Below are 26033 nucleotides of genomic sequence, written 5' to 3' on the forward strand. Positions count from 1 at the left end.
AGATGGCGAAGACGAGTTGTAAATAATTCAAACATATTATTTATTTTTTCTGTTTTGTTTTAGTTATTACATGAGTGTTGTTGAATAAGTCATGACCGTTGGTACACTGGATGTGCTCGATGTCGCAATTGCTCTATTTGTTGTTTCTACCATGTTTGTGGTGTTGTTTATTTTGTATATTTGAGTTAAAATTGTACAAATATTATATACATTTTTATACTAATTTTATTATTATAATTTTCTTGACATTATAGCGTAATTGAAGAGTATAGATTTTGGAATGTATTCATAGTTGCTTTGCAGACTGTCCAATAGTGATATTTCCAATTTATTAACATTATTGACAAAAAATTATGTATAAGTGACAAAATACTATGAATACAGTGCTTGTGGCATGCTTGTATTGATTAGTAAGTTATTGATAACGATTACACTAGTGCTTTCGTTAGGTAGTTGAGTAAAAAAAAACAATAGTCAACTATTTGGCAACACAGAGTGGCGCAGGTAGAAGTAAACCAAATAAGTAAAACAAATAATAACAATTATTTTATTTTACTAACTCGTAGATTGAGCTGAAGACCAACAGACAGAGTTTAAAAGGGTCACTACTTATATAATAAAAATATTTTTTTCTCAAACTTTAATTCTTTCTTGATATTGTGATATAAATAAAAAATAAAACCGATCGCTGGAGATATCTTAAATAATTTTTTGAAAAGTGAAAAGTACGACGATTCAAGGAATGCTTAGATCTCACTAATAACATATTTGCCAAAATTTGTTTGTATATAATATTACAAAATTTTTTTTCAATAAAACACTTAAAATGGTAAAAATATTATTTACAATTAATCAATAACAATTAACAAATAGGGGTCGTCCGTGGCAGACGGTTAGAGCGTTGACTCACTTTGAAGGTGCCGGGTTCGATTCTCTGCGGTCGTAAATTCTATTCCTGAATACTACTTGAAAAAAGACATTTTCTGTTGCAAACCACTTGAAAAAATATGATTGTTTTCTTTCATTGTTCTGTGTCCCCACAGAAGAGAAATCTTTAGAGAAATCACTAGGCCTTTTTTACTTCTTTTTTTTTTACTTTTCTTTAACTGGGAACATAGTGCATAGTGACTCTGAATCAAACATTACAATAAAATTATGCTAAAATTTGGTGAAATCAATAGCTTTAGCGCGTCCCGAACCGCATTTTGTTCATTGATTCTTGTCAATGTCAAATGTTCAAATTTTCACCTAGTCGGAAAATCATGCCTATCATAGCCTATTCTTTGCCCAGCGGAACAGGATTTACTGGCTGGATGTACATTATAAAGCAAAAAAGAGGGATTTTTCAGTTTTTCCTGAAAAAACACGTTTTTGTCCGCTACAGTGCACTTTTCCCAGGATTTAATTAACTTAATTTGAGTTCTATTTTTATAATTATTCACCAATGCGTGTATACATATGTATATATATTTTTTTTTAATTTATATATTTATTTATATTTATTTATAAACTACATTTTTCAAAAAATAAAATTTAAAAATTCAAACAGAGCAAGTGGCCTGAAAAACGTTAAAAAAACGTTTGAACAAAATTTCATCAAATTCCGATTCGGTAAATTTTGTTACCGAAAGGTAGTTGTACCGAAAGGAGGTTCACAGATAAGGTCGAAGTAGTGACCCCTTAACTCAGTCATCCGCTTCAAAAAGCTTTACAATTTTTTTACCCTTTTTTTAGCTTTATACCGTTCAGCCGAAATTGCAATAATTTTAAAGCTTTTTTTTAATAACTATTTTGAAGTCTGCGGGTGATGAACCGGTAGTCTGTCGTTGGAAATATTGGGAATGGCAGAAGATAGCCTGTGTTGTTTCCGCCAAGAAGAATGGAAAACCGCAGTCACATACCTCACGAAGTATACTGAAGAGTTTAAAAAACCTTGAAGCTAGATAAGTCGGATCAACAAACCTGGCTGATATGATCAGTAGCTTGTGCCACACCCTGCTTATAACCCTGACCCGCCATCGTTGATAGGGAACAGTCGAAACGCATCGTACAGTCCAAAGTGATTCGATCAATTTCCAAGAGAAGAATTTTGAGAGTAAAATGAATGATCAAATCTGTCTTCTGGCTGTTTATCCCGTCAGTTTTTAGTCCTTACAAATTGACTCCTATTTTTTAGAAATGTTCGTATGTGATTCTCTTTGAATTGCGGAGTGGTGTATACCACTCCTCTCCGATCATTTTTGGTCTGCCCATTTTCTCTGTTTTGATCTGCCTTTTCGCCATATTCAGTGGTGGGTTATTGCACATCATACATGCAAAATGTTGCAATTCCATCATCAGAGCGTGAAATAGCGTTACATTGTTAGTATTTTTTTCGTATCAAATGGTATAAACCGCGGTTGCTTTAAGTATACTATTACCATGTCTGCTAGGTGCTTCAGTTTTAACTGTATAAGTCATCGTCTTTGACGATTCTTCTTTTATACTACAAACATAGCAAATCCATATGTAAGGCACAGCAGTAATATGAAAGATTCTAACCTGTACACTACACTTGGTAACCTCCACTCGTTGTGAAGTGATGGCTGGAACTGTAAAACGTAGCATACATCTATATCGCAACGATGTCCCGATACGATGTTGAGTTGCGTTACGCTACGCTGTTGCATGTACCGAGTGAATAGGGAGTCGCAGCCCCTATAAGGTTGAAGGTTGAACGGAATCGGCCGATGTACGACCTTGCGCACCACGACCAATATTGGTTTATTGCGCAATATTCATCATTATCTAGAACAATTCGTTAAACTTAAGAATTTTTACCAGATCTTAAAGCTTTGTTAATGGCTTCTTTGTGTATCCTTCAGACTGAGATCCTCTCCCAGGAGTGGGATATCCAGCGTGCATAGGTTTGAGAGCCAGCAGGGGAAACGTTCCACTGTTTCTTCTTCTTCCTGGCAATATCTGAACAAGTTTGTTTCTGCTGCTCTGGTTCATTTGCCCCAGAGGCATCAGCCATACTATTAGTCTAATCCTAGCATCCTAGGTTTAGTAGTTCACACGGTATTTTCCGCGATGGTCCTTTGATGAAATTTGTCTGGGTGAACTCCGTTTTTGTCAGTTTGGTACGCCATAAAAAGGTTCAGGGCGATTAAGTGATTCCAAAATAAAAAAGCGGAGGTTGAGAAATCCTGTTTTATCCTTTCTTACCATATCCATAGTTAAATTTTTAAAATATCACAAAAGAGAACATCAGGACAAATATATCGGACATACAGGACGAAAAAATAAGACAGAAAGAACATAACATTTTTTAGGGACAATGATGAAAAATAAAAGTACTGACTTACCTCATAGAAAACTATCACGAACTCTCAAAAATACGGAAACTACAATACGAAACCTAGGAATTTTAACACTGAAAAAACTGATAAACACAAATTAACAACAGTTTAAAATTCAAAGCGCTGTACCAATTAAAAAGAAAAGGACGATCACAAAGACCGACCGGAACATTCCAAAAAGCACAGACTTTATACAAGAAAGTCATCGAAAAACACGCCTGCTCCACCCCTCTACCTTATAAAAGAAATGATCTCTCGCCCCAGACACACTGAAGACGACGAAATGCCAAAACGCGTCTGACAGACCAACCCAGCGAGTTAGGTAGACCAAGATGATCGATAAGGATCAAAATACTTGAGAATTGGTACTTCGTGGCGTTTCGGCTTTTCGCCAACCTTCAGTGGTGGGTCTCTGTTAGTGCCTCGCCCTGCTTATACCCTTACCGCAAAAATGATCTGATAAGAATTTTATGCTTGTATTTCTAGGCATTTTTATTGGTTATTGTACTTTTTTTATTACATTCTATTAACCAATAAGCTCAATTTACCCATCACCCATCACAAGAATTTCGGAGAACTTGCAAACAATTTACACCAGAAAGAAAATCTTCTGATCTGCGCCACACTGGAAATATTGCTATCAATACATTGGACAATTATTTTTAATTTATTTTTATTTTTTTAATTAACAAATTAGTTTATAACAGAGCTGAAAGTAAATCGAGCGTTAGGCAGTTAACAACCCCCATCCTAGTCCATAGCCTTTTATAACTAGAACTTTTTAAGGCACACAAATTATTATAGTCGTAGTTGAGGTAGAGGTAATTTTTGTAAATACCAAAAAATATGCACATTGTTGATTAAAACGACACGATTTTGTCACTGAGCTTTACACCAAAGACACTTCGAATTTGTAAAACGAAACAGGGGTGGGTTTGTGTTTCATTGTCGACTGAACTTGACGTCCTTACCTGTCATTGAGGAACGTAAGTGTAAAATTGGCCATTCACCGTGCAAACTGACAATAAATCTGAAAATTTAAATTTGCATATTTATTGTCTCTACAAACTTCAAAGGATACTTTGAAGTAGCATGAGTGAAAGCTTTATTTGTTATTTTGTTAAAAAATGGTATTTATGTCAAGATTTGTTTTTATTGTGTAAAACGGAGCGTAAAGCTGGTTGAAAAGGCTAGTGCTTATAATAAGTTTTTGTTTTAAATGAAAATATGTAAGGTGCGCTACATAGAGCTGCTTACATCTACCAAAATGAAGGACATAATTGAAAGTAAAATGCAATTGTTGTTTCTTTGACACAAATTTTTTTAATGTTTATTTAAGTAATTGATAAAAAAAATCTCAAATAGTGAGAAGTATACAACAGATTGCGGAGATATTATCCGGCAATCCAAACTGTATATTTCACATTATTGTTACTAAAAGCGGACAAAAAATTGGTAGTTGGGGCTAGAGTAGAGTAGTTAGTAGTGTGTGTTGGTGCAGAGGGACATGGGAGACGAAGCGGAAGTACGGGAATAATTGGTTTTCATCGCTCTCAAGAAGTACCCAGCCCCCGTCACGGCAGTGTTCACAGCATATCTAGTTCTGAGGCTTCTTCGTAAGTAGTTCGCTTTTGCAATTATTGATGGATCGGCCCGGCCGACGCCTACGGTAAATTTTGCTGGCTGGGCCGATTTTGCCTGTACTTTTTTTTTAAATATATTTTCAATTATAACCTTTTCTATAAATGTTCTCTCACAAATCCCAGCATGATCATGATCGTGTGCAAGATCCTTTCCCGCTCGCGCACACCCCGAGCATGAAGCATGCAGTTTTCTCCTTCAGTTACCTTTCTTTTCTTTTATTTAATTTATTCAGTTTATTATTTTACTCGACAGCATTTACAGAAAACATATCATACATAAACAATTAGAGATCTTTTTTATTTTGATCGATATTTAATATGTGAAACGTTAAAAATCTGTAAGTTAAAGAATTTGCATAAAATTTCTATCGGGTTTGCTGAGTACTTCATCTAACAACGTCCTAATCGGGTCAAAAGAGGAAACACCTTCCACAAGGAAGTATCCTAGGTCCAATCGCCTATACAATCTACACTGCAGACATACACACTCATAACGTATGTACGGCATCGCGATCTTATCTACACTCTCCAATCCTCTCACTCCAAATCTGAACCTCATGACCGACTCGGTGGCGGATCCAGTTGAACAAGCAAAAATCCAACAGGTAACGTTTTCGCTCAAACGTATGACCTGCCCACCATACATCCACGTCCGCTACTTGGGCTTTAATTAGAAAGGAGACTTACATGTAAACATTCAACACTAAGAATACACTTCAATTAATTAACGTTTATAGTTGAGATAAAAAAGTCAGTGTCACGAGCGAGATTCGAACCCACGAAGTTCGGCTAGATAAGCCGCTGCTCTACCACTTGAGCTATCGTGACCTCGATCCACTCGTACACTAACTTCCCATCTCAACCCCACTTTTTGAACTTTCCCTCCTTTTCGCCATTTTTGAAAGCAAGTATACACAATACAAATGAAGTATGCCTTCACGAAAGCTCTCCGTGGCCATTTCATTTGTCGCCGAGAATCAAATAGATTACACGACATTTGAAAAATGGCAAAAAGGAGGGACAATTCAAAAGGTGGGGGTGAGATGGGAAGTTAGTGTCCGAGTGGATCGAGGTCATGATAGCTCAAGTAGTAGAGCAGCGGCGTATCTAGCCGAAGATCGTGGGTTCGAATCCCGCTCGTGACACTGACTTTTTTATCTCAACTAAAAACCTTAATTAATTGTCATGTATTAATTGGTCAAGCGGACCACGAAAACTAGTAAATTTACTAAGAATACATAACAAACTAACCGCTTACAAAACACAACCGATTTGGACTTATGAGTCGGACAAATCATCCAACATCCAACGAATCCAATTTTTCAATCCGACTTCTCTGTATCCTCAACGATACCTTCTACGTCATCAATCAAATGATCCATAAAGACCCTAACATCCCAGGATCGGATCCGAACACGCTTCTTCAATTTCCACTCTAAACTATCCCTCCGCCCTAACTCACAAGCCCAAACTCTTTCCTCAATGCCCCTATCTCATAATCCTCCTCGCCGTTTAAATCGACGATGGCCCTGTGTCCTCCTACATTAACCCTTCCAACTATTTAAAAAAGAGTTCCAGCACTGGCTGGTTTCTCTCCCTACTACCTCCTGGTCTGACAGATCTGTCAGATTTTTACATAATTATCTACACTATACGCTCAGTGCATATTTCCTACAGATAGAAATAATTTTTTTAAAAATTACTAATAAATACAGATTTTAACACGTTTGCAATTTATTAAAATTTTAAAATGTTTGAACGAAGCCCTTGGTGCGATTGTAATTGTTCGTGGATATTTGCCAATTGTTTACATAGTGTTTTTGAATTTTTTATATAGAAAATCATAAACAAGGTTGTTACAAATCATACTCGAACAGACGAGTAATGTTTTAAAAATCAAGATTTTAACTCTATGTTTTTTTCACTCATAACAACACACAGACTGAATTCTTCAGCTCTTTGTTTCAATCTATTTTAGCTTTCTAGTGTGATAAGGATTCGAATATAGTTTTATTTATTCAATGTATTTATTTTTTTTTTAAAGAAACAGTTTTAAAAATAGCATAGAGGTCTCTCTTTTTAGTGCATCCACTGTCAAATGTGTAGAAATAAATTTAAAAAAATGCTTCAGTACTTCCTAGGGTTGAGTTTGAATTAGAAGAGAAATTCATTGTCGAATCACTTTATTCTAAAGAGTTTGTTGTTTTGTTTTTTTCAGTCGTTTTTGAGTTTGATAATATTTCAAGTTATGAAACACATTACTTATGTTGCACATTTCATCTTAAAATTTTATAGTTCATTGAGAATTTACTCTAAAGCATAAATTGGTTTTCACTCTCCTCTCTGCCTTTATTATTTGATACTTTTTTTACGCTAATTTTTAAAAATAAATATGTAAAGGCTCTTCATTTTTTATCCTTTCACTCTATTGGAATGGCCCTTTATTTACATATTTATTTTATAATGATTTTAGTTAGATTTATGTGCCCGTTTCAAATCCAGGACTTTATAATGAACTGTATGTTTAATCGATTTGTATCCAATAAGTAAATTTGGTCCAACTTTATACCGAGTACTTTTAAAACCTGTGTTGAGACAAATTGATTACATTTTTTCCCCTAAAAAAAATAGTAAAATTTTAACACCTCGCCTATTGTTTATATCCTCAATGGCAAAGTAGAACTCATTGTATTGAAATCAAAAAAAGGACCCCCTTTAAAAAAAATAATAATAATAACCTAGAAGCCCCTTTTACCCTTGTGATAAAAACATTTTTAAAAAATCAAAAAAAAATCAAGCATTTTACTGATTTTATTTTTGATTAGTTGGGCTCCTTCGATAAAGGGGGCGGACGGTGGACAGCTCAGCGATTTCATAGACGGCCTCGGACCTGGACAACTGGTCGGAAGGCAGGTGTTGGGCGCACCTTCACTTGGTGATATTCAGCTCTCCATGAGGTACCAGAAGGGCTACCTCGAGGTCGAGGTGATCCGAGCCCGGTCCCTTCAGGCTAAAGCCAACTGCAAAGTCCTCCCAGGTGAGCCCTTCGGCCCTTTCATTCCACGTTTGTATTTTATTTCTCTTTTTTTTCCCCAGCTCCTTACGTCAAAGTGTACCTCGTTAATGGGAAGAAGTGCCTTGCCAAAGCGAAAACAGCCACGGCCCGTCGGACTTTAGACCCGCTCTACCAACAACAGCTTACTTTCCAAGGTCCTTTTCACAACTGTATACTTCAGGTAAATGATTTCACTTAATGTCTAGGTTCATTTTTATTTAAAATATAGAGTATTTATAGATGTTCTAGAAACCTTGAAAAACCGCTATGGCCCTTGAAAAACTGGACGAAACACACTTGCTCACTGGATGACAGACCCAAACCGTTCTAGCGTCGAGTGTGCTATTAAATACGAAACAGGACACTGTGACACGAAATTTCCTTATTGGAATCAATCCTTCTTTTTTCAATCTAAATTCTTTCTTCCTTTTTTAATATTTTTCGAACATTTCCATTATTATGTCAAGCCACTCGTGCTGAATGAAGTTGTAACAACATTCTCTAAAGAATTAAAATATGTATGAATCATCTTTGTCCAAACACTCTCACAGAATCAGCAGCTAAATAAACTCACACATAGAACAAATTGCCGTTGGTCGATATAAACGCGTTAGTGTGAAAAACTGGGGTCAAAACCCAAATATGGTCGTGCGGTTATACGTAGTGTTTGTAAGACCCTGTACAGCATATACATCGTTGGATTAGTGGACAAAGATATTACAGCTAAGGCGATATGGATTCTCAATTCTGCTCAAGGGCCAGCATGCCTGAGCATTACTGGGCGATGAGAACGACCTCCATTGCTACCTTGTAAGTTTTGGAACTACCATCATTACAATCCTCATCCAGAGAAAAGCTAGAGTCACAATTTACAGATGATGCAGGTGTAAGCTCTGGTAGCCTACTCGCATAAAAAGGAGCGAATAAAATTTCGGGAGAATTTTTTGACAACCCGAGTCAGAGCTGGCGGCAAAATGCCACTCCTTTCCAGCGGAGACTGTGGTTGTTAAGCACTGTGCCAAGGAGGTTAAAAGATTAAGTATTACTAACCAAAGAATAGCCATTTACTCGAATAGCCAAATGGCAACTTTCTCATGGGTAGTTGAGTTTAGAGCCGTTTGGGATTGCACCTCTGTCAGACATTGCGGCTTTGTTTGGATGCCAAGCTCTAAGGGCAGAAAGGCAACGAAGAGGCCTATAACTTAGCCAAGGAATGTGTCGCGTTCGATGTCACAATATAGACCCGCATGAAAAGGCCCTAATCTCTTTTGCATACCAAACTACCAAAAACGTCAATCCATCAGGCAATGATGAGTCTTAATCCAGAAATTAACGGCTGAACTTCTAAACCTAGGAAATGTCAGGACTATAATGGTAGTAAGACAGTTTACTGGACATTGCAGACTCTGGAGGCATATAGATTAGAATTAGAAGATGAAGTTGAGGTTATCGACCTGCGCAAATGATGTTACGAATTGGATCTTCGGGAGGTCAAATGAGGATGAAATAATAGGATTAGAAGAAACAAGCCTGTGCAAATATTACCTGGGAGAATAATAAACAGCCGAACATGTCTTCGAGTGGCGCCTAAGCAGGATAAAATTCTTACCCCTTGCTTCCGCCACACTAAACGGGCAGTTCAACCTATGTGATAGGAATTACGTTACTTACTTTCTTACTCTTTGGAGAGTGACGAAGCGAAGGCCTTTTTTGAACTCTGGGAAATGCTCAATGTGAAGCTCTAAATAATAATGGAAATTCACAATAGTTCAATACTGATTGCAGTGCGTAGGTCGAAAAGATGCCGACTCCTTTTAACCTTTAACCTTTTAACCATTCCAATGGAGTTTATAAAATAGCGTTCTAGGGATAGGGGTAGAGAGGGATAAGAGAGGCGGCCACAAGACCTACTGTACCTCGACCTAAATAGATCTATTGTGCTCCTCTGTTATTTATAACTCACTGGCCAGCGTCAGGATATTAACCAGCCTTCACACCTTTGCCAGCGGTTCTTTGGTGTAGATCTTGCTTGCGGGTTTTCTTATCCTAGCTGCAAGAACTTGCACCTACATCGATCTTCACATATGTTCTGCGGTCTCTTCCTCTTCCTGGCAGTATCTGCACAGTGTTTCTTCTGTCTGTACTCCGGTGCATGTGCTTTCTTGGGTGGCAGTGCCCCGTCAGGAGTCCAACCAGAATCCAGGTTCGGTGTGGTTACCTTCCAGTAGTTCTTTTGTAAGTTTTTCGGATGGTCCTTCTATGAATCTCTTCGCGTGCCTCATACCTGTGGTATTGTTCCACCAGGTTTTGGACTCATTAAGGATCCATTTTAAGATATCCTTTTTTGTGGCAGCTGCTAGGCCGCAGTAGGATTCTAGGCCCATAGAGTCCATGTTAGCTCCCTTTTTGGCCAACATGTCAACCAACCTTTTCGTTGCCTCTATGCCCCGAATGTCCAGGGAAGAGTTCTAGGAAAAAGATTATCAGACAACAGACCGTGCTAGTGACGAGTGTGCTAAATTAAAATGGCCAGCTAGCTAGGTTAACTTGTTAAAAATGCCTCTGATTTGGCCATCTTTATTTTACCCTCACTCTAACTTGTTTATTCCTTTCTTATTATTTATTTTTTGTGAACAATTCCATTGTGAGCAACAGACAAGTAGTAAGTCGTAACTTTTTCTAATCCTAAAAAATTTGACGAAATAACATGCGCATTAGTTGACAGATCCTAGGCTGTCCTGGAGTCGATTGTGCTATTTCGAATGACACTCATTCATCAGCGAACGTTTCGATTTTACATTTAACAGGAATAGCACAGTCTGAGTGAAAACAATATATTTTCTGTTTAAAAAATATTGTGGATCATTACCGTATATGTTTGTTAATTTTCTTTTTTTTTTTCTTCTGTTCCAGGTTACAGTTTGGGGTGATTACGGTCGTATAGAGGGGAAAAAAGTGTTTATGGGTGTTGCTCAGATCATGCTCGATGATCTTAATTTACAAGACATTGTCATCGGGTGGTACAAACTGTTTGGGACGTCTTCATTGGTCAGTGGCCCACCATCCCTTGGTCTTTCTCGACGCACTTCAGTAGCTAGTCTTGATTCCCTCAAACTATCATAGTTAATACCATTTAGTCATAAAGATCGCTTCAGCCCAGGCTCCAAAGAAGCGCACCGCCGTCACGTTAAACGTGTCTTACTCGAGTCGAGCGAATTGACCATTTTTATACACTTTTTTTTTTTTTAATTGAGAACATTGAGTTTCATTTGAAAAATACTGCATGAAGCAATTGGAATAACAATTTAAGTAATTAGTATTAGTTCGAATAGCAACCGACCAAATCGAACTCTAATATGTCACATATTCCACTCGGTTTTCCTTTTATTTCCATTCTTTTTTTTTCGACTTGCAGACGTCGAATAAATAATTGATAAAGGCCGGCCCCGAGTAAATAATTCATAACAGGGACTTAGTTAGAAAGCTCACGCCCACAAATAGGCTTCGTACAAATATCGTAGGTAACTTGACCACTTAGCTCTGCTCTCATTGTGTGTGCTCAATAAATTAGCTATTAATTTTGCAAATAGCCTGCTTGCTCGAATCAGTAATTTAATATTCAGTTTATAAACAAATATTTTTTCTTTAATTATTCAATTTTTCTTTTTTTGTTAGTTTTTATAAAGTTTTTCACTTTATATAATTGCGCTTGCTTCTTTTTCAGCATGAATTTCAAGTAGTTAAGTGATTTTATTATTTTTATTTTTTTACTGCCTTTTTCGAATTACTAGACATTTTCGGATAAGAGGGAAATCCCTTTCTATCGACAAGATTTTGGAAAATCTAGCAAAAAGTTATCAAACTTCATCAAATGCTCTTTTAAACTAGTTACACTTAAAACAAAACAGGAAATAGCATTTTCCTCGGCCAATTTAGCAACTCGTGACCGGATAATTTAATTTTCCGTTAAATTTTTCAATTCCCACCATAAAATGAAAAAAAAATAACAGGATAGGCCCAATAGTCACTAATTTTATAGTTCCAATTGCACCATTAATAAATTCAATTAAAAACCCTATGTTTTAAACATTTATGAACATTAATTTTACATCACTTACAAAAAAATAGTGTTTAAGGATGTCAATTTTGAATAATGACGTGTCTTCTAATATATTATAGGACTGATTAAAAAAAAGTTGTATGTTTAACAATTGCCTAAAAATTCTTTGTGCGTGTTTCGAGCATGTTGAATTCAGAGCTTTATTTTTTATTTTTTGAACGGCTAAGTCTGGAAATGAGTGCCTTAAGCGATAAAAACTTTACTAGTATTTCTCGATTTTTTTTTTTTTAAAGAAATGATAAAAATAGTCATTTTTAGCTCGATCAGTTTTCCATTTATTATTATTCTGAGCTGACATTCTACTGTTCTATTGTGCATTTGTTTTATTTGTCTTGCAAATGAAAAATTCCGCCCAGTTCTGCTTGAACAAATTACACTATACATATAACATAATTTAAACAATTTGAATTGAGATATTGTGAAACATTAAATCGTGTTGATAAATATTGCCCTTTTAGCTTTTTTTTGTCCAGATGTTGATTTATTGAAACAACGTTCAGTTCGAAATGGTATTTTTATGACTGGTTGAATTGTTATAAAAACCTAAACAGGTACTAACGTATACATTTAAACGTATGCATGACGAAAGTTTTAAAGAAATACAACTAAAAAACTAATGAGTACATTTCAAAATCATTTTGACGAAGTTTAAAAAAATTTTACTCTTAAATATTTCATTAAACAAATCAAATTATCAATATTGCAAATTTAAAAACGTACACACATATAAATATTCACCCTTCCACAACCACTCTCTCTCTCTCTCTCTCTCTCTCTCTCTCTCTCTCTCTCTCTCTCTCTCTCTCTCTCTCTCTCTCTATCTATCTATCTATCTATCTATCTATCTATCTCCCTCCCTTCCTCCCTCCCCCCTCCCTCCTAAATTCTCTCGCTTTCTCTGCCTGTTTCATTATCTCCTTTCTTCTCTATATCTGTCTCTCTGTATTTGTTCGGTTTCTTAATCAATGTGACTTTTTCTCACCATCTTCTCTCTTTCTCTTTCATTATCTTCTTTCTTCTACTCACCCACTCTCTCTATTTATCTTATTAACTTACTATTTCAATCAATTTATCCCTTTTTTTCACTCACCCGCTGTCGTTGTGCATCTCTCTCTCTCTCTCTCTCTCTCTCTCTCTCTCTCTCTCTCTCTCCTCTCTCCCTCCCCTTTACATAAATAAATCTATTCGTAAATATTCATGCACTTCTCTCTCTTGTACACTAAGCATTGCACAATTCCTTAACCACAACTAACTTATTGTGGCCACGGTTTGTACCAGAACGAGCAAAATTGGTGGAATTTCTTTTTTTGCGTTTTTTTTACAACAAAGTATGTACATAATAAGCATAGCGAAATAATTTACAAATTACACCATCATTTTTAATGAGGTGGCCTTGTTTGTCTTGCACATTCAAATTGATCACGGTTGATTTGCATGCCTTCTCTTTAAAATTACGCAAAGCGCATTCAGCCAACGATTAATTTTTTAAAAATCATATTCGGCTTGGTTTAGTGCGCTAAATAACATAATATAAAACTTTATTTTTGTTTTGTTTTTCCACCTGACTGATTTTTGTTTGTTTTTCTCTGTTTTCCAGTGAGTTTCATTGTCCTGTAGGCAAACGCATAAACGCCGGAATGTGAACGTACAGTGCTGTGGTTCGTACACGTCTGGACGGAGTGTCACAGTGATACACGCTCGACGATATCGCATTTGCGTTCATGCCGTACACGTTGTGTTTTGTTTCACCGTACCCGTACCTTTGGCCGAAGGGGAGGGTTTTTATCAAATTCCAAAAATTCGCTCCCGAAACGTTATATACCGAAAACACATTAGGTGAATGTCTTTGATACCTATGTCTTAATTACCAAAGTAGTTATATTATGTATATTGTTTATTCTGTTGTAAAACATTCACCAATAGGGTCATATTTTTATGATTCTTAGGTTTTTATAAAAATGCATTCATAAAGTAAAAAATATCTTAATATCATAACAACAATAAGTGACTCTGATGTATGTGATTAGACCGTTTCGTCGTAGAAGCGAGTCATATCGGAATGACACTGAAAAGTAAATAAATTAGTGTAAATAGAGACAAACTAATGTGATATAAGGTAAAAATGATCTTGCGTTTCTTATTGTTACAAATATATTTTGTATTAGTGTTAAATTAAATACGCCATCTATTGTTATATTATAAAAATGACTATACCTTTTTTACATAAAATTTAAGATAAGTTTTTCGTTACCGAATAAACTACATACCCTTTTTAAATATTCAGGGAATAGTGTTTCTTATAAAATAAAATTTTAAAAAAATGTTTAAAAATGACAAAAATACTTTTTAAAAAGAATAATTTACGAGACATGTAGATTATCTTTGTTATTAAGTAATCAATAATCACATGCAACAAGAGTTACCATTTTCTTTACCTCTATTTTGTGCATCCTGGGGAAGATTAAATTGTCTATTTTCAGTATACAAATATTAGTTGTCTATTTTCCCAGACTAAAAGGCAAAAAGGAACCTGTATTTATTATTGTATAAAGTCTACCGTGTTTCTCGATGTCCTTACCGCCCGGGGGGAAGGTTTTGTTTTCCCCAATTGCTTTATATTTACGACAAAATTTTAATATGACTTACCTCGGCTCTGTGTGTTTATGATATTGGGCGTTTGAGCTGCTGTTTGAAAGTACGGACATTAGGCAATAACATAAACAGAAGTATATTTTTTATTCAGGTAATTAAATCGGAAAGTGAAAGAGGAACTCAAATTCCCCAAGACGGGAACCACCGCTGTTAAAGGAAACCGATTCCTGCGAGAGTACGAATTTGTAAATGTTATAATTTGTTGTATGTGACTTGCACATGACCAATTTAAGGGAGGATCATAAAGCCTTTTATATCAGAACATGGTTTAATGGCAAGATATAGCTTAACAGAAATTATATATGTATGTATGTATGTATGTATGTGTGTGTGTCTATATATACATAAATATATATATAAACACTTATATATATATATGATATAATTTAAAAAATATATAAAATATAAGTATATACATTTTTTTAGGTGTAAGTAAGATAATGTAGATTTTTTAAACTTTTATATTTTCCATCAGGCTTCTTCCCATATAATATGCATCAAAACGTTTGTATGCTTTAGATGCTTATGAGCATTTATCTATTATTTACAAATTAGAATCAAATACAATTTTTAAAAACTTAAATAATAATAAATTTCAGTTTGCAAAAGGATATAAAAGGCAATATATCATTATAACACAGAAACATAGTAGAAAAGTGACAAAATGCACGTGATTATTCGCCGTGTAAAAATTAAAAAACAAAACAATATCAACATTTGAATTTTCTCTCACGATTAACAATTAAAAAAATATAAAATAAAAATATTTCCTTTTGTTGTCCTACATTTCAAACCTGATAGCATCAATCTCAAGTTGTCGATCACTTCAAAGAGCGAGACAAACACACTTTTCACTTTAGGAATGATGGATTTTTTTAAAATAATAATAAAATAAGTCGGTGTGGCAATTAATTTCAATTAGGACACTATTATATCGAAAAAATAGTAAAATTGTATTTTCAAAACTCGTTTATTAAATTTTGAATGCCAAACCTGAAATAAAACACTAAAGCATTTTAAATTAATCTGGATTTATTAAGACAAATCTTTTAGAAATGTTCCTATTTTGGATTCGTTTGCTGACTTATTATGAAGAAGAGAAAAAACTGTCCAATGTATTTTTAAGCAAAAATTTGAATCGCTCACGAATGTTAAGAAATTGATAGCGGATCTGAAAGAATAATAGTCAAATAATCGACACAATTTTTTTAAATCTTAAGAATCTTGAATAGGTTGGGTGTGCAGTCTTTTCGAAAAATTCCCATGAAATTTGCTTTTTTATTTTTATTTGTGTAAAACTTCCCTTAAAAACTGAATTTCTTCGACGCCACCATGTTTGACATATCGTTGCTGTGTGATGTTAGATTTGTAATAGCTTACTTTCATTTTTGTAACTATAGCTCAAAATACCAAATAAAAAAATTAAAATAAAAAAATAAAATAAATCACACTTTAGACAACTTTTTCTGTACATTTAGTGAAACACATTTGTTTTCATCACGTAATTTCAGTGTTTGTCGACATTACGTTATAAAAATAGGTTAAAATATTGTAAATAGATTGTTGTTTTTTTTCCTGTAGCTCTCTGTTTTTATTATCTTTTTAAATTTGTTGATTTTTATTGTAACGTTCCACTCGCTTTCTTAGCAACTGTTTAAAGTTGTTAATTTTTGGAATGCCCGTTTTGTTAAATTTAAAAATAAAAAATTGTAAAATTAACGAGCGGCTTTAGAAATGATGTTTTATTGATAATTGGCAATAAAACAAAATAATAAGTTTTAAAAAAATCAAACTGGCTACTTTACTTTTCGAAGTCGCAATCAATGCAACATCCCCCCCCCAGTACTTTATGCACTTAATATTTTATTTTTTCTCCCTTCTTTTATTTCATCAAATTTTGCTAGTACACTTTCTTTCCCAATACCGCATAATGTATGTAGTACTTTTTTTCATGATTGATGTACGAACCTTATAAAGACAGAACACCCTCCAGTTTGTCAGCCTATTCATAATCATCACTTTAACTCAGGCTTAAATGAATGCTATATGTACTAATATACTGAAGTCAAGCTCAGTACTGAAATATAAATTTGAAAATTTGACTTAAAAACAACTTTAAAATATATCATTTCTAGAGGCGTTGACTGAGACCGGGCCGAGAGTGGAATTATGTGACAATTTCAGATATAAATTACAACCAGTTTTATGTAATATCCCTCCTCAATGGGGAATTAAATGTGCTGTAATTTTGAGGATAAAAAATGTGATACCATTAACATATAGAAATTTCTTTTTTTTTCTTTTTTTTAATATGAAGGATGCGAAAGGGACTGTTTGTTTTGCTTTAAAAATAAACTTTAAAAAATGCAGTGTTTGTAAAACCAGCCAAACATATCTTCAGGTCGATGGTGAAATGAACACGGGACGAACAACAATGTTTTAAAATTAATTACAAAAAAAACTTTCCTTAGTAAAATAGGAAAGAAATTCCCTTGCGGTGTACAAATGTTTCAGATTGTGATATAAATGAAATTTGAACAAAGGATATGAAAAAATAGAATTTTAAAAAAAGTCGATTTATTTGCAATAGCATATCATTGTTTGTATGAATTGTATATTTTATCGATGGCTGCGAGTATTTTTGTTTAGACCAGACTTAACCAAATCGGATGGTGTTCCCAGATATGTAATTTATACAATTTATGCTCAAATACGTCTAAATAAAAATACTCGGCTCTTTGATTTCTATTACGTTTTGTTGTCGAAATAAAAAAAATCCACACTGATATTTTCTGTGTCTAAACACTGAAAAAAAATGTTAAAAATTAAAAAAATATATATATATCATTGGTACTTAAGAGCTTTAATAAATTGCAAACAAATATTATTAAGTAAGGAATAAAGTGTATATAAAATTATCTTTCCTTGTAGTATACTGGCGTTTTATTTAAAAAAAATAAAAAATAAAAAAAATTCTTTATAAGTTACATCATATCTGCTTTGCATATGAATAGCTGTAAATATTCAAAAACTAACATTTGTACGAGGTACATTCTAGTAGTTTGTATGTAAATATATCAGTTATTTAAAATACGCTATAAAAGTGTTAATATCAATGACCTTATAGATAACAATAAAATTAATAGGACCAATGCAAAATCGCTTAATATTTCATCTTTGTTTTAGTAATGTTTTGTTGTTATCGATTAAAAACTAGTGACAGTGAATTTCTGGGAATGACTTGATGATGCTTAAAATGCCAAACAGTTTGAGAGTGTAATATTTGAAAAAAAAATGTCTTGCCAAATATTAAAATAAAGACTCGCAATATTTTAATACAAAATGTTCTATTCAAGTTTATAAAAGCTTTTCACAACTCGATCCTACTTTTTTCTTTCAATTTAGCCAGCATTTGTTATATTTTCTTGATTGCTGATTAAAGACGGAAAGTTATGATTTTTTTTTTTTTAAAGAAGGTAAGTAACGTTAAGACGACTTTTGTTAATTCGTTTACGTTTTAGAATGGAAAATAATATGTTTTATGGTAGGAAGTTATAGGAAAGGATACCCAAGTATTAGCTATTTTAACCAAAACTTAGGGATGATTAAGAAGAGACTACTTTCCTACAAGACTGTTTTTAAACCCCATGAAAACTTAAGGTCCTGGTTTTGATTTCATTACACATCCTTAAACAAATCCCCAAGAAAGCCTCTTTAATTCGGTTCTTCGCACAACTTAATTCCGTCTTTTTTACAATCGAATGAAGTAGATGTAGATGTAATGTTCGGGGTGTAGTATACTGCACCCTTTAAGAGCTAGGTATTCCCATTCTCTACCTAAAGCACATCGGTGAGTTCTATTTCATCAAGGAACTTGATTAATAGGCCCGGTTTCAGTGGTTGAAGCACTTCTATGGTCACATTATACATCCCAAAAAACTTCCTCCTGCGGGCAAGTGTAGCTCCGCAGTTTGATAGTAGATGTGTTGGTGGGCTCCTGTGCCTCCTTGCAGAATCTGCATTGCTATTATTCCAATCGTCTTTAAGTGTCCATTTAGCTTGCAGTGTCCTGTTAAGAATCCTATTAGGATTCGCAGTTTGTTCCTGCTTCCCTTGACACATTCTGTATTTCTTTTCTTCCGAAATTTGTTAAGAGATTCTTGGATTGTCTATGTCCAATGAGCGAATTCCATTTTTTCTTTATTTTATTTTTATCCTTCTGTCTGAGATACTCATTAATAGTGTGGGTTCCTATGACACAGAACGATTCGCGTCCTGTCAGCGGTGTAGCAGCTCCTTGTCTTGCAAGGGTGTCCGCTTTTTCGTTGCCTTTCACTCCCATGTGTCCTGGGACCCAGCAGAGGCTGACTTTGTTCTGCGTACCTAACAAGTTAAATTTGGTTTTGCAGTTCAGCATCATCCTTGAACTAATGATATTTGAGCTTAGTGCTTTGATGGCTGCATCATCTATTATGATAGCTATGTTCTTGTTTTTGTACCCTTTATTCAGGTTGAGTTGAGTACCTCTCTCGATTGCGTGATTCTCAGCTTGGAAGATTCTGATGTATTTTCACATGTTCTGTGTGATTTGGTTCAAGGACCGAATACTCCTGTCCTTGTACTTTCTTGTGTTCTAGATCCAAAGGATGGTGCCATTCTTAAAGGAGGTGTTTCCCTCTCGTTCCCATTCTTTTTTGTTACCTAGATTTATTTGGAAGTTTTGATTAAATTCAAACATCCTATTAATGTTGTCTCTCTTGGAGCCATAAGTAACGGATGGTCTTTCATTATTTTGTAGCTGTCTCTCTATTTTAGTTTTATTCCTGTTGGTGGTTTCTATTTGATAATACTAATGAGGGTTTTCTGCGCTGTCCTCGTTACTATGTGGTGTAGGGGGATTAATCCCAATACTTTTTCCATGCTAATTGTGGGGCATGTTCTCATTGCTCCCGTTACACAAATGCATGCAAGTCTCTGTATTTTTGTGAGTTTTCTTTTAGTTACTTGTTCTGCTTTATCGGCCCAGGCTACAGCTCCGTATGTAAGTATGGGTCTTACTATCATGGTGTACATCCAAAGAAGAATTTCCGGTCTGCATACCCAGTACCTTCCTGCTATTCTTCTGCACACTTATCAAAGTTCGCGTCGCCTTCGTAATGGTAGAGCCGATGGGTTTCTTAAATGTCAGTGTTTTATCTAGTGTGATGCCCAGATATTTGACTTCTTTTTTTATATATATCAGTGCTATTGAGTGTTATTTGCCTCATGCGATCTAGTTTTCTAGGGTTGATTCCTAAATCAACGGTTCAACCATTCTTCTGTGATTTTTAATCCCTCTTGGATTATGTCACAGTTTCCTCGAATATTCCCCCTGCCAGTCAGGACTATGTCGTCCGCATATCCCTTTCATTTTATCCCTTTACGATCCAAATGATACCCAAACCAAAAAGCCCAACATATCACCCCACTTCCAGCATACCCCTATTAGCTTACTACCGAAACACACCTACCCTACAATCTCAAAATGACTAGTTTTATTTATTTATTAATTCTTAATTAATTTTTGCACATCTATGTCATGACCAACTTCTCTGGCTAGTGCACTACCATTTCTGTCATTCTCATTGATCAATTATTTACACCAATATCGGTCGGTGGCTGAAGTCAAGATCTCTGTGGAAGCGTTTCTCCATCGCCTACCCAGCCACGAAAGCGCCGAATATGGATTGATTAGGCGGAAGGGCAACCTTCCGATGAGGATATTACTGACAAGCCGAATAGAGAACAGCTTTCAGATGAAGCACCTCACCGTACAGCATGCCCAAATCTACAAGTGTCCAAATAAGTACAGGTCACAGCCAGTGGAAGTGGAATTCTAACAATCAAGTACCAGCTACTTGGATTTGGGTAAAGCTCAATGTGTGATTTGCGGGAATTGAAGGCATGGTGTATGTTTTCATGCAAGAAAAGAGAATTCCTTGGCAAGATTGCTGAATTTAAGCATTCGTTATTTCTAAGGCTGTGAAATATATGCATTTGCATATTTTTCCTTGTTAACTAAAACATCCAATTTTATGAAACTGTATATGTTTTGAAGACGAAATATCTTTTTCAAAACCATGTGCGTGAGTTTTCAAGTGAGACTTTTAAGGTAGATGGAGACGTTGCTGCTTTACTGCTTTACTCACCTTATACAACTGATCTATCCATACAACCTCTTACCCTTACCTTTGCTTACGGTACGATCAACCTTCTTCCTCTTTTGTCAAAAACCCATCATCCACCACGTTACCTAATAATCCTTGCAGGAGTTTGAGGTGTCGCCCCGCGACAATCACACTGTTTACTTTGGTTTCCTAGGATGGAGCTCATCGCTCTCATCATATTGATGTACGATAGCGTCCATCACTGGTCGGTCCTATTCACGTTTACATGCCATACATATAATATCAATTTTCTTATGGCATTCAACGAATGCAGATGTTAAAAAAAAAATCTTAATGTTTAAACATTTTATTTGTATAACATTGACTACATCACATATAACATAAAATCACTTCCTTATATATAAATTAAGTGGTCAATTACATATTATATGTAGACACAACAAACTTATTTTAACATTAATATTTCCATATTTGAATTGTTGAAATTGTGTCAATTCTAACAGTCTGCGCAAAATAAAGCAGTATGTATGAAAGAAGTTGTAAGACACTTACTTCTTAATAAATATAAATTAAAGTTAAATAAAATATTTTAATTTAACCATAGCTTAACATCATGTACACTTATAATGAGTTGTTTCAATTATTATTGTTCTTTATGTACCTCTCAGGCTCCTAAATGAATTAATACACTTTTTTAATTATCTATCGACTTTTTTTAGATTAAAATATTTCTTGCATTCAGATTCAGAAAAGGTATTATTACTAGACTTAAACACTGCTGACTTGAAAAATAAAGTAAATAACATTTTTGTTTTGTATAGAAAGTTTCAGAATTAAAGAGCCTCCTCACAAGTTATTATTGTATCTTTTCTTTTACTACTTAGTTATATACATATACACATAATTTCAGAGTAATGTTACTATTATTTGTATGTCTTATTTTATGTTTGCTTTACATGTTTTAATATTGTATTAAACCAACTTCCTCAGTACGTCGTAACTGGCTTCAAAAGAGTTATAAATAGTATACAACTGTAAGAATGAATTAATTTATCAATTCAAATTTATGCTGTTATTACATACGTTTTTATGGAGATGTCCAAAAAAGTTTTTGAAAATAATATAATCAAGACTTGCCCAAAACACCAACTTTATACCATTTAAGCTCAACATAGGGCGCTGTTCTAGATTCCCCAATTTTCTTTATAAAAACCTAGGTAATGATACACATAGATTAATGAAATTGTCTTTTTTTCCATGGGCGATCTTTAGAGAGCAGCAGGCGAGAAACAGAGGGCAGTCTGTTGACAAAACAATGGAAGCCTCAGGCGTGACAGGAAACGACAAAGAGTCTGACTAGATGTATTTTATACCTTGCTGCGATAAAAGCTTACATATCATGGAGGGAAAAGGAAGCAAATTTTGTTTAAAACCATAGGAGATACCAACTATCTTATTCCACTTATAAACAAAATGTACTGCCTCAATAAACCATGAGAACTATGACAAAATATCTTAATGTTGGCTGGCAGATTATTCGGCTGCCGCGCCGTCGTCCGCTTACAACTGGTGTCAGGTGTGGGGTTGGTTGGTGCACGAATCCATACCAAATAAATCAGAGGCCAAAGCATTTGAGGACTTTATTGGAACGCGAAGCTCGCTAGTTAAAAAAAAAAAAGTCAGAAATCAAAGAATTGAAAGAGGTTGAGGGTACTCCTGCAGTCGTTATGAGCAAGTAGAGGAGCAATTACGTGTGCAAGTTAGTGTCGAACGGCTTCGTTCATTGGAGCTCGAGAAAATGCTCGATGAAGTCGAACAAAAACATGCAGAAAGCCTCGAGAAAACGGTCAAGGAGGCTGAGTCCAGAATCACTGATGTGAGGCGTTATCGGCGGGACTTATCTCTCCAGGGGATGTTCAAATCCTGGGGAGGAGGAGTATCTGCTAAGCCGGTAGAGGAGTTCCTAGACAACTTGGAAGAGGTTGCAGCTTGCGGGAACTGGACAGAGGAGGATAAGTTCGTAATATGTAAACTTAAACTCCATGGCCCGGCGGCGGCCTGTTCGGACCCACCCGAACGGAAAAGGCAGAGCAACATCACATCATCAGGCTCTAGCCGATGCACTGAGGGATCGTTTTGGCGACCCGAGAAATTTTGAACATTTCGAGAAGTTGCTACATGTCGTCGAGGCACGCCCAAACGAGTGTTCACAAACTTGCAGAACGGTGTAGCGGATTAGGAGCCAAGACGGGTCGGCCTGATTTAACAGGTGACGAATCCTCTTGGTGGTCCAAGGAGGTTGAACGAAAGGTTGTTCAGGCTTTCTCCCGAGGATTCAGGGAAGAAGTAAGAAAACAGATAGTCATTGGACGACATACTACTCTGAAAGACGCGTTAAGGCATGCGTTGGAAATAGAACAGGCCTTATGGGAAAGTAAAGAGGTCCGGGGAGATATATTCAGTCAGTGAAAATGGCAAACGAAAAAAGGACGACCGCGATCTAGTCTAGTTATTTAGTGCTGAAGGGTTGTCGTCACACGGTCAAAAATATGTAGCCACGTGGGACATCGTAAATTGGGGTCGCGTCAACCATGTGCGCGACACCCGTCTTCGCCGGTCCACCCGCGGCGTGGGAACTCCCCTGACTTTTGAGTTTCCTTTCCGCCCCTACTCCGGTAGAGAACCTGGTATAAAAGGGTGACGGGGAAATCAAAAGTCAGTCAAAACCAGACACCCTAGGCAGTCACCTCGGAAAACTTTCCTAAGTCAGGACCGAAGACACCCTCAGGCAGAGAACAGCCAAGTCCAGGAGTCGATCCGGAAGAGAAGCAGCCACACTCCGTCTGGGACTCAACAAGGGAACTCAGCCAGCCAGAGCCAGCGAGAACCAGCCGTTGCGACCCATCGAGCCAAGTCGACGGTCGAGAGAAAAGATGCTGTGGACACTAATCGTGGCGAGCGTCGTTTGGGGTAAGTCGCTTTGTTAATAGACTCATCCCAGATTTAGTTGTGGCCGACTTTTAGATTATTTAAGATTCCGTTGTTTGGGTACAGTTAAGAGACGGAATTGTGTACAATAAATGTTAATGAATATGATCTCTGGTTTATTGAATTCTAGAACCTTACCTTCCCCTACACAAGAATGAGTGACGACGCGCTTGTTGTGAACCGCCCGTGAAGCCCATCTTGCCGACATCGTTCGTTACCTTTTATGATGTAGGTTACGGAAAATAGGAAACTGATTGTTAGAAACCAACTGGAGCAGGTATTTATTGACGAAGAAAGCATAGGGGCTCCGCCACTGCTTTCAGCTCAATGTTATGAAGGGGCGTATGCTTCTTCAAGTTATGAGGAATTAGTTAACTTCCGATGTAAAATGTTGTGTACGAAAATATAAAATTGTAAGAATTGTAAAAAATGTAAAACGTTATGAAAATGTAAATAAAAAGTTGTCTTATTTTATATAGCAGTTGGACAGGCGTATGAAGGTAGTTGTTTTTTCCTTGGTCCGGCCTCCCTTGTTTGACAGGGAAATCCAATTAAAACTAATTATCACCATCTAAACTAGGTTGAAGCAGCTCTTTTGGAGTGGTTTACGATGGAAAGAAAAATCATTCCGATTAGTGGGCCAATCTTGGAAGCAAAAGGATATGAATTCGCCAGGATCCTGGGTAAAGATTTTCAATGCTCCATGTCTTGGAGGTTCAGGGCAAGGCACAACATCGTGTTTGGAAAGATCATTGGAGAATCTTCAAGTGTACCAGCCGGAGTGTCCGACGAAAATGGGCTACAGTGCATCTGGCCTACAACTCGGGAGAATTTCGCTGACGAACACATTTACAATGCCGACGAGACCGAATTGTTTTACCGATTGACGCCGGACAAGACTCTTCGATTTAAAAGGGAATCGTGCCATGGTGGGAAGCACTCAAAAGAGAGAGTTACAGTCCTAGTCGCGAGCAACATGATGTGAACAGATAAGAAAAAAATATTAACAATCGGAAAATCGAAATCTCCGCGTAGATTCAAAAATGTCCCAAAACTTCCAGTAGATTATGCCCACAATAAAAAAGCGTGGATGATGAGCGAGATTTTTTTCCCACTGGCTTCGCAAATGGGACGAAGAGCTTAAAAGAATAAAACGAAAAATTCTTCTCACTGTAGATAACTATCCTTCTCATCCGTCAGTCCCAAACCTGAAAAACATCGAACTTCATTTTTTACCACCCAATACATCTGCGCTTCAGCCCATGGACCAAGGCATAATCAAATCCTTCAAAGTGAAGTTTCGTCAACGTTTGGTTTTAAAATGTTGGACCAGCTAGAAAACTTTAAGGTGTCTCTACTTGACGCAATCCTAATGATTTCCGATTCCTGAGACGACGTCACTCAAAAAACCATTCAAAATTGCTTTAGACATGGTTTTGGAAAAGAAACGAGAACCGACCAGGAAGACGACGTGAGGAACTTTAATGAATGGGCCCAAGAGCTCGATTTCAATTTTCACGGCGATGCAGTTGTAACCGGTGATGGGAAAAATTTATAAATTTAAAATTGCTGATGGATCGACTTCTGTCCGGGATAAAAGGAAATGCGTGCTTCGTGTACTTGGACGATGTTATAATATTCAGTAAGGATATCCCCGAACATGCGGAACGCCTCCGCCAAGTGCTGGAGAAACTTCGGGATGCAAATTTGGCAGTTAACCTCGAAAAATGCCGCTTTGCTCAGACGGAAGTAAAATACCTTGGACATATTGTGGGCAAACATGGGGTCGCTACCGACCCTGAGAAGGTGACTGCTATTCGGGAATATAAGACACCGAAATCAGCAAAGGAAGTACGGGCCTTCCTAGGCTTAGTAGGTTATTATCGACGCTTCATCATTCGCGGCGGTGGCCAGGCCTTTGACGGCCCTCTTAAAAACAGAAGTGACGTTCGAATGGGGACCGGATCAGCAAGGGGCTTTTGAAACGTTGCGCAATGCGCTGGCGTCCGATACCGTACTGGCGTATCCCGACTTCACCGAGCCCTTCATACTGGCCACGGACGCGTC

The 26033-nt window shown here is 36.2% G+C and overlaps 1 protein-coding gene across 1 annotated transcript in view; it reads left to right on the forward strand.

Moving 5' to 3' along the window:
- LOC106672257 (regulating synaptic membrane exocytosis protein 2) overlaps positions 1-15162 on the forward strand; it is a 77787-nt gene extending 62625 nt beyond the window's left edge. Inside the window, exons 21-24 of the mRNA XM_024228813.1 lie at positions 7810-8021; positions 8081-8220; positions 10953-11560; positions 13757-15162. Of these exons, the coding sequence (XP_024084581.1) occupies positions 7810-8021; positions 8081-8220; positions 10953-11162 (562 nt within the window). The 3' untranslated portion in view covers positions 11163-11560; positions 13757-15162. The remainder of the gene's footprint in view (positions 1-7809; positions 8022-8080; positions 8221-10952; positions 11561-13756) is intronic.
- The last annotated feature ends 10871 nt before the right edge of the window (positions 15163-26033 follow it).

This window comes from Cimex lectularius, unplaced genomic scaffold (genome assembly GCF_000648675.2).
Source record: "Cimex lectularius strain Harlan isolate CLEC.00 unplaced genomic scaffold, Clec_2.1 scaffold17, whole genome shotgun sequence".
NCBI classification, from domain to species: domain Eukaryota; kingdom Metazoa; phylum Arthropoda; class Insecta; order Hemiptera; family Cimicidae; genus Cimex; species Cimex lectularius.